Below are 10,435 nucleotides of genomic sequence, written 5' to 3'. Positions count from 1 at the left end.
TGTGTAAGTACCTTCAACCAGCGAAGCGTGGGCGGGCTGCGGGGTAAAGAGACTGCCGGAGAATATTTCCTTATTTCTCTCCACCCGGGCGCTCGGTCTGCTGCCGGAGCATCACCGGCGTAGAAAGCTACAAAAATAACTCGACCCGTTTAAACTTGTTCTGAATTGTTTAGGGTGTTTTTTTTAGGGGTGGGGGGGGGGAGTGCGGTGCTCGTTCATAGAGCGCGCGAGGGAGAGGGAGAAAAGACAGAGGGAGAGAGTGCGTGTGTGTGTGTGTGTGTGGATATATGTGTGTGCGTGCGTTTTGATGTTATTTGTGACGGAATCCCCCCTTCAGTCTCCAAGAATCCGCGAGCGGCGCGAGGAGGAGGACAGGAGAGGAGGAGGAGGAGGAGGCGCGCGGACCTGTCCACGAGCCCTCACTGCGGAACGCGCGGGGCTGCCGCTGGAGATTCCAAACCAACGCTTATTTTGGATTCAGGAGTCTAACTGATCCCCGCACCTCAACGGTTTTTTTTTTCTTCCCCCTTTTCCCAATCCGTCTCCGCCGTTGAATGGACGGTGTTTGACACCTTAAGCGAGAGGAATACTACCTATCTACCGGGGGTGAGGTGCTGGTGGAGGGGGAGGTCTTCAGAGGCAGACAGGTGGATTTATCCGTGTGGTGGTGGTGCTTTTGGGGGGACTGGATGGAGGAGAAATTGTTGGATTAATTTGACGGAGGAGAGTCTTATGTGATTCCCACTCCTGCCGAGGGCACCCGAATGGAGTAACAGGCTGCAATGTCATCTCCACCTGGCCGCCTGGAGAGATGTGTCACGGGAATGGGGTGAGTTGGCTTAATTAGAATGGGTTTTTATTTTGGCTTAGGTTCCAACTACCTCTGTCCTCTCGGGGTTGACGCGGATGTTGAGCAGCAATTGTCGGGGTTCAGTGGTTTAATATCTGCCTCACACTCACTCTCCTCTCAAAGTGGAGCAGAGGCGGGTTGGTGGGGTGGCTGGTTAGTGTTCCTCTCTCCGCTCCTTCGTTCGTCCGAGTCCCCGACACACAACCTGCTGCATGTCCTACATAGACGAACCCGGCACCGAAGAGAGGAGCGTGAGGGGAATATTCGCTTCGGAGCCACAGGCTGTTTTTAACTCTCTCTCTCTCTCTCTCTCTCTCTCTCTCTCTCTCTCTCTCTCTCTCTCTCTCTCTCTCTCTCTCTCTCTCTCTCTCTCTCTGACACACACACACACACACACACACACACACACACACACACACACACACACACACACTGTAATTTGTCTTTCTCACCGTCCTACCTTTGAATTTCACTTGTTTTCGTCACGCAAGCTTTCCGTCCAATAAGGCCATGTCTCAGCATCCACACACGCGCACGCACTTGTGCTCCGCTATACACAAACGTATAGGATAACACACACACACACACACACACACACACACACACACACACACACACACACACACACACACTTGGCCTGAGCTGGTATTTGATCTAAATCAAACAGTTAAAATGCTTATGAGTCACGAGGAATATAATGACACTGGGTGATGTGTATGGCTCATATAGGCACCAGCCTGTAGGCGCGCGTCCTTTTTATAGAACAGAGTCAAATTCAACAAGTCTGCGCTTTTGAGGGATGCAGTGCAATAAGCAATAGCGTTTTCTATTTTCTTCTTTTTCAGATCAAGTTTGAACACTTTTCCTCTGATTTCACTGACGCTGTGAGAAGGAACCAAAATGCCAGTAAAAGGACAGGTCATGGTGGCTGCCTGCACGGGCCCTCAGACCACGGCAGTAAAACTCAACATTCATCGCACGGACTCCGAAGAAGAAGGCGCAAAACCTCCACGACCGCAAACCTGCAGCAGCCACGCTTTGTGACACCGAAGGTAAGGACCGCGTCAGGGGAGAAACACCGTCAGAGCGGCTCAGACACGGCGCTGTGTGACGCTAAGCGGCGCTGTTGCATCACATTATCACCGGTTACTGATGAGAGGCCATGTAATGAATTCATATCTCATATTACAGTTTTCAGGCTTTGAATGCAGTCACGTTGTAGAAACACATTTTCTTCCGTTTTCCTCCTGCTTCCCGTGCCAAGTCTGACACACAAAGTGTCTTTTCCTCCTCTCAGGGACATGGAAGCCATCACACACACTCGCACACTCGCACACACACACACACACACACACACACACACACACACACACACACACACACACACACACACACACACACACACACACACAGACACAGATGTTTCATGGGGGGTAACTATAAGAGTCTGATACATGTCAGTATAGGAGCCTGAAGTGACGATTTATATAAGGCACTAATTCCTATAAATCTCCATCAGACTAATCATTCCTTGTGGCAAAGGAACGACCCTCATTTTTAATGCTATTTATTTTGTGTATATGTGTGTTAATGTATCATTATCATTTAGGGTAAATTATCATTCATGCCATAGCAGACTCATGGTGCTGTTGTAGGGAACTGGGGAGAGAGACTGTGGATGCTCAGCAGTAGCCTATTTTCTTGAATAGTGGGATGACACAAAAGGAGATCAACTCTGTAGGGCATTTAAACGCAATAGAGTGGGAGCAGTGAATGTCAAGCGCTGTTGCTGTCTTCATTAATATAAATATCTTGTGCAAAGCTGCAATGTATTCTGGGTGTGATGTCATAGCACCTTTAAAACCTTAACAGTATTTTATAGTAGGCCTACTTTTCATTTCACTTTCTTTTTGTTGTCATCACTCCAGAGAGCTTCCTGCTCAGCTGGGCATTGTATGTTCATCTCTCGCAGCCTGCCATTAACTAACTACGGAAACAAACAGGAAAAGCATACACATAAAAAATTCCGAGTTATGCGATGCATACTATATTCTGAATCGTTTTGACTCCAGCATGACATAGTGTTAAAATTATGTTGAGATGCATCTGACTGAGGTGTTCACTGAACCATCCCATTGTTGGCAAGATAAGTACTGTAGTTCAGAACTCATTGTCAAGAAGCAGCTTGTGGTCAGAAGTGAGACTGTGTTCTGCTTCTCTGCAGTTAAAGCTATTTAATCCCTCGCATTAAATGTGCTGTTCTCAACATGTTAGTGTGCTGCCTTTTAACAAGATGGCCCTCTTGAGATTATTTTGATGGCACCTAAGTGGAACTGGTGATTTTCACACAGACGTTAAGTTCTTGTATCCTGCTTGATAGTTTTCTTGTAGTAATCTTTATTTTTTAAGAGCGTATTCAGAGTGGTTTTCTTGCAGATAAAAGGCTGCAATAGGTGAGCAATCTGACTGCTCTGTGTCATCCTGGTCTCAGTGTTTTGGTTTTTAATTGTATGCAAGACATTTTTAGAGCTAGAGCCCAAAATTAGCCAAAATCTACATATGCCTGCAAGTGTGGAAGGGTTCAGAGAGCATTTATGCAGAAGTCTCTTTATTTTCATGAAAGATACAGTTTTGTTTTACCTCTGTTGAACTGTTAGTTGTATGCATGTGGTCCAAAAGTATTGTAATTATAATCGTTCATTTACTGTGACATAGTCTTGGAGAAAAGCTTATCAACAAAATAGTTTAACCTTGAGATTTGTTTGTTTGATCATAACACATTGCTGAGAATTTTACTCTGGTATCTTTCTAGGTTATTTTATGGTACTTGATATGTTGTTTTTCATAGCTCAGTTAAAGCCATTTCAGTCACAAATACTAGAACAAAACCAACAAATCCTCATATCCTCTCCCTTGTTTTCTCTACTCCCTTTTCCATGAATACTTAGAGGATTTTAGGTAGGAGTACACACACAAGATTGCAACCTAGAGCTTATGAGCAATAATTATAAAGACGCTTAAAAAAGAGAGAAGCCAAAGAATCTGTGGGTGGAATATGCACCTTCCTGCCCTGCATTGTAGCTGTATTTGTCCTGAAGGAGGTATTGACATATCCTGAGATAAGAGCTACAGCAAATAATCCCCTTATCTGCACAGTATTTTGGGTTGGAGCTCACTATCCACTGAAGTTGACAAACTGCATGTTTGAAAATAAGGTTTCTGGTTTCTGGTGGTTGTAACGAGAACATTAACAGCCAAACTGTGTGCAGCCACCAAGCCTCTGGCGTGGCCTTCAGCTGTCATCTGCTGAGTGAGCGCTTTTCATCAGATTATCTTGTCCCAACCACATCCACCACTAAACTTTGGTTACATTTTCTTGCCCCGGTAGAATAAAGTAAAAGCCTTCACAGTTCACGCCACCGTCTTTGTACAATCACAGGTCAAATGCCGCTCACATGAGGCTTGAGAGGATGAAAATTAGTGTTTTCATTTTTTCTGTAATTACCAGTAAAAAAAAGGACTGAGTGACATATTATAAGGAGTCATTTGACCCCCGCTGATCTTCTGCATATTGATGTGTGATAGTGCGGTATCAGACACAAGTTAATAACCCAAAAGCCTCTCAAGAACGTGCTCTGTTTAATCATTTAATCAAAACACAGTCGGTGGTCTCATTTAATGAGTTAGTGAGCCGTCGCGATATTAAGTAGGGTTTGACTAATACAGGTTTTTGAACTGATATTTTTAGAATGAAGTAGGGCAGTTGTTTTGTGATGATGCTCTACTTCTGTCTGAAATCTGAAATATTACTCTCATAAGTATTCAGTGTTTTATGTCATTTGATTATAGAACATTCTTCTGTTTGTATGTTACAATGGATAGTTGTTTTTGAATCATCAGTGAAGATGATTAGAAATAAAAAAAACAACTGGAACTACATTACACCACATTTATATTTTCATATTGAGCCTTACTGTCCTGCAGCGTGCACAGTAACACTGCCTTGGTTAGCAGTGTGACATTCAAGGGGCCTGTGAGCAAACGTTTATAGCTTGTAACACACCTGCATCAGTGTATCTTTAATGTTTTTGTAAGTGTTTCCTTCAGTTTAATGTTCCAGATAAGTCTTATCTAGTTCCAGCCCAACTTAACTGATAAGATTTAAGTAATCGGATTGAAATAGATCGAAAATGTTTTTCTTTTTGTTGTTTTTTTACCTGAAAAGTAATTGTCGTTCATCAAGCTAGGATTTTGGAAATCAAGTCCTACCTTTGATCAATCTTAAAACTCATATCTGTGTTTTTCATGACTCAAAGGCATCATCATTTTGATGCTGGAAATCAGGATAATCTTGATCCTACTTGAGAGGTGGTTTCAGGGAGGATTTAGAGGCATGACAATAAAATTGCCTCTTACACATCTTATAAATGTATGAATAAAAAAAGATGCATTTCATGTTTCTATTTTAACCAACAAATCTGTCCAAACACTCGCATATTCTAAATGCCTCTGTTGCAGACGCATTGACCAGCTGGTTGGTCAATGAAAATGTCTTTTTGATGGCGTTTGAATTATTAGGTATACGGTTGTATTCACTTTTTTCTTCAATGTAACAATTTGCAAAATAACAGTTTTGTTTTGTTTGTTTTTGCCTTAAAGGAATGTTAAGTTAATTTATGGCTTTTATTGAGCTGTATTGGCAGTTAGTCAGACCTCCGACAACGTGAATAGGTCTCTGGCTCAGCTCGCAGTGACTTACGAGGAATGTAACAACAGGAAAAAGTGAAAGCGTATCATTACGCTTTCATCATCATCGTTTAAACATTACTGCTTAGTCATTTACCATCTAGACCATTTCACAGTTGTAAATGTTATAAATGTATCTGAATGACATCAGCTGACAGGAAGTAAACATTGACCCAGGCTGTTGCCTAGCAATACAATTCCGTTTAAAGGGTCTATTGGCTCAAATTTGTTAGACTTGCTCATAGACCCTGTCCACCATCTCTGAGCAGTGTAACACACAGGCGTAAAACACCCCAATTTCTCTTTACTAGTAACAACTCAAATCGAAATAAGATGGAGCATTCCTTCACCTGCGGCCGCCATGTCTTTGCGCCTTGATACATCTACTGACACGATTGACGTAGGTCGTTGAACAGTTAAAGTCAAAAGTACTTTCAGATTTGAATCGTCACGTTTGTCTCTCACATGTGAAGCATTGTTACATTCCTTTTTCTCCAAGCTGCATTAATTGAACTTCTCTAACAGCAACATAACAAGCAATAAACACACCATGGAGATGTTATCTCTATTATAAAGTTGTTATGGCAAACGTGTTAGCTTATTTGCACATCCAGCAGACATGAAGTAACATTATTATTCATTTAGAAATGTGCCTGTGTCTAATGAATGCAAGTCCGATATTGCCTCTCCTTTTTTAGCTCTGTTTTGGTCTCCACAAACTCCTGAGGGAGAAATCTTACGGTTTAGTTGTTAAATGCTCTGCTGTGTTTATTAGCTAGTCTCTAACTGCCGCGTGGTGCCGGACGGGTAGCGCTCATTGGGTTTATCGGAGCTTTCTCACTCAAAACAGCTGCCGAGTTTGGCTGGAAACGAGGGTGATGAAAGTGGTGAACCGAAACAGTAAATCTGCACGCCAGAAAACCAAAATAATGACATGCGCTGAAACACTTGATCGAGCCGAGAGGAACTGTTTCTTTATAATTCTCTTAGCTTTCATCACTGCAAGCGACACGTTTAACGTTACATATACAGTAGTGATTTCATCCATTGTCAAAATTCTGATTAGTAGCTGCTTTGGCGCCTCTATGTTCCTATTTAACAGTAAATAATAACCTCATCATTGACAGTCAGTGGTCATTGTTAGAAAAAAAGATGCACACAGATGTTCTTCCCTTTGATGTCAGTATTCATCTTTCAGTAGAAAGCTTAAGGCTTTCAAGATGGTGGATGTTTCATTTTGGATTGTAACCCCCTGCTGTGTCTATTTGAATAGGGTGCTTTTGAATTAACTTGATTAGTATAAACACAACATGTGGCTTGGAGAGTGAGAACATTTCAGGCTTCCTAGGAGGCTTAGTTGTTACCTTAAATGATGGCTCTTAGACTTTCTGTCTGAAGGGTTTTTCTAAGCTCAAAAAGAGGCTTAGGAGGTGCTTCAGAGCGGCCAGTCTGGCCCTGTCATTTTGGCCAACTTAACTACCCAAAACCTATATTGCAATTTTACGCTTTTACAGACACCAGATTTAGGCTAAGACTGATATAACACTCTCCTAGTTAAGAAATTCTTTAGCATTTTAAATCCAATTTGATTCAGGTTTCCACGGCTGATAGGAGCAGATCAGTCACATAAATGTATCAGTACGACTTCAACACTTTATTTTTCTCCAGCTGGGATCATTGCGAGTGGTCCCACTGATTCCAGGAAAGATGATTTCATGGTTTACATATGTTTTGGCACAATTAGCTCAGTGTGTTACTGAGATGATTAATACATTTGTACAATGTATACCAGAGGAGATAACGCATTTAGGGTATGGCACTACATAGCTGCACAATAATAAACTGGCAGCACTATCATTCTGTTTCCAAAAGATGGTGTAAAAACAATAGTTATTATAATTCTCTTGATAAGCCAGCAGCTACATAACAAAAGAAAGTCTGGCAATGTGTGCTTAGTGTAACTGTGCCAATAATGTTAAGTCCATAAGGAATTTCATCATTCAGCTTCAGAACAAGTAGCTTTATTAACTTCCTCGTATTATTTTTCTCGTGGAAATGGAAGTTCCTCAAATACACATTGAATTGAATTACATTTGAAAAATAAATCTTATTTAGTTTTTCTTGAAAGAGTGTTAAAATATGAACAGTGACTAAAACAAATGAAGGTTTTCTTTTAAAACTGATGTGTGTTATGGCTTCAAGAGTCATCACATGCTGTGTGTGTGTGTGTGTGTGTTTTCTGTGTTTGTTATGAAACATTGTGCTTAATTTGACACCCTAAACACTTGTGTTTGCTGCAGTAAAGCAAAAGTGATTAAAGTGATTTTGAAATCACTTTTAACATTTAATCCTCGCTGCATGCTCCGAAAAAGTCTCTGCAGTCTTCCTTATTATTCCGATTGAGAGTGTGCACGTTAGAGACTAACTCTGGCTGAGCCGACTGACTTCCTGTTGGCTCCATGCACGCGTGAGTGGCATAAGATAATTTAAAGATATGGCTCTTCTAGACTTTCCAAATATTGTTGGACCAAATGAATCGAGTCCTGATCACATGAGAGTCATTTCAGGATGTTTGTTCAGCTCGAAAAACTGTATCCACCGTTTTACTGCCGCTCCTTTCCAAATTATTTTCTATTGAAAAAATGCTTTTTGAGCCAGTGTTTTTCTTAAGTGTCTAAAGCCCCTTTCCCATGAACAAAACACCCACTAACACCCACTAAAATATGGCTTTTATCTTTAATGGGAAAGGTTACAATCGGGATTCATTCCCGGGAAAAATGACTCTGCAGGAGTCACGGTATTAATCAGCTCCAGTGCTGGGAACATGACACACCAGTGGACACGCAAATGTCCACCTCTTTTCAGACGCAGTGCTATGTGACGCACATTAAAGTGAATATATAATAAATACAATCAACAGGGATTTGGACAATTAGAATAATTTATTAACATACAAAACATTCCATTTTTGTATATGCTCTCCTCAAAGCCACCAGACGAAAAGATGCAAAAGATCATTTTGTTAGAACAAATGCTGTAAGTGTAGTCTCAATTCTCTCCATGCAAACGTGTTAGGTTGAGCAGGCAGACTCAAGACTCCAACAAGCGTCCAGTGCAATCCAACAGCACTCTGACTTTGCAATCTATGTGCATTTACACTTTGCAAGATATCCAGATACAGATGTCAGTGGCAGTTGTACATTGAGCCTTGCTGATCCCTTAGTTAGCCCCTTAAACAGCTGAATGGCTAATTAGCCAATACCTAGCCTGCCTAACTATGTTAATCAAATCGATCGATGCCTCTGTGGCTCCTTTATGTCAGTGCCATAGCCTGTTGTCAGCCTGTCACGCTAATACACTGTCATGCCATTGATAGGAGAGTGATGCTACTGGTCAAATGCAAATGTGGTTTAAAATAATATTTTGTTGAGGTAAATGCAAATATGTTCTCCACATACGCAGATGCATATCCAAGGCCATGAAGATTCATATTGGCATGCTCATGATAACATTATACAAATATAAATTATTATAATATAAGTTTTTTCTTGTATTAAAAAACAAAAACAAAATGCTTATATGTACCCACTTAGACCGTGTAACTTAGACTGTGTCAAAGCTCTTTGTCTTGTCTCCAATGTGAACAAACGCAAAACCTAGGGAGACTTCCTGGAGCACCGACTCCGCTTTTATTGATTCTGCTGTTGATTTTTTTTTCCATTTATATCCGTTTGTGAAGCACAGTGTACCGTGTGATTTGAAAGATGCTGTTAAAATAATTATTACTCAAATGATATAAATCAACCAGTTAATCTGTGCGCAGGTCTTGATTTAAGTGGTGCTCAACTTGATTTGTATACTCACACCCCGTCACACCAATCTTTTGATGATATGCTGCTTAAACACACACTGATCTGATAAATACGTAAACAAAATCAGAAAGCCTGGTTTCCTAATGTAATAAAATAACCAATAAAATATAAAATGATAACCAATTATTGTAAAATATGTGAAAATACCAAAATTGCACTGTGCAATTGATTCTGTGCTTCTGATTATTTGGTATATCAAAAACAAATTGACAGCAAAGCAACTGAGATGTATCTAGTCATAAATATATTAAAGTGTTTAAGATAGCATCAAATAAAATCATTTGGCAATCTGCCCAGGAAATCATGTGGTCATTTTACTTGATTTATTTCCCACCTCGTTCTCTCCATGATTTAGTGCGTCAGCATGTAGTCAGTTCACTTTTCTTTTTTCCTGCATGATCTTGTTGAGAACTCTGCCAGTCAGCAAGATGCAGAGGCCAAAAATATTCCCAAAGTATCTGCAAGTCATCCAAAATGTATTGCTCCAGGTATAATGCTCCATTCCACGCTGGCGAGTGGCGACAGGTGCTGTCTCAGCCAGACGGGACTTCTGGTGAGTTGGGAACATTTGAAGCCTCGGTCTCCTCCTGCCAAGTGCAGTTTTTTTTAACAGCGATAAGCAACACATCAAAAGCGTATGGTGACCAGACACTGGCTCCCAGAGATGAATGATCAAAGATGGATCCCGTGTTGGAGGCTTTTTGAAAAAGCTGTAATTTAAATGTATGCCTGGACCTCAAACATTAATTATTTTTTCATAGCATAACATTTCCGATCTATCTAAACACAACGGGGCCGTTATAGAAAGAGCCACAATGTGGTGTCACTGCTAGAGAACGATGATGAGATATAAATAACGACCGGGTGTCTCTCACAGGCTTCATCAGCGATGGAGTTTTAAACATATTTTGCGTTAAAGTCTTAATTAATAACCATCGTGAGCACTAGGGACACTCGCCCCCATTTC

The 10,435-nt window shown here is 41.0% G+C and overlaps 1 protein-coding gene across 1 annotated transcript in view; it reads left to right on the top strand.

The window, feature by feature from the left end:
• The first annotated feature begins 534 nt into the window (after positions 1 to 534).
• grin2ab (glutamate receptor, ionotropic, N-methyl D-aspartate 2A, b) overlaps positions 535 to 10,435 on the top strand; it is a 91,062-nt gene continuing 81,161 nt past the window's right edge. Inside the window, exons 1-2 of the mRNA XM_029432865.1 lie at positions 535 to 829; positions 1,696 to 1,902. Of these exons, the coding sequence (XP_029288725.1) occupies positions 812 to 829; positions 1,696 to 1,902 (225 nt within the window). The 5' untranslated portion in view covers positions 535 to 811. The remainder of the gene's footprint in view (positions 830 to 1,695; positions 1,903 to 10,435) is intronic.

The sequence above is a fragment of the Cottoperca gobio genome, chromosome 1, assembly GCF_900634415.1.
Source record: "Cottoperca gobio chromosome 1, fCotGob3.1, whole genome shotgun sequence".
Classification (NCBI taxonomy): Eukaryota; Metazoa; Chordata; class Actinopteri; order Perciformes; family Bovichtidae; genus Cottoperca; species Cottoperca gobio.
Note: the sequence above shows the minus strand (reverse complement) of the source record. Positions and strands in the feature narration are given on the sequence as shown.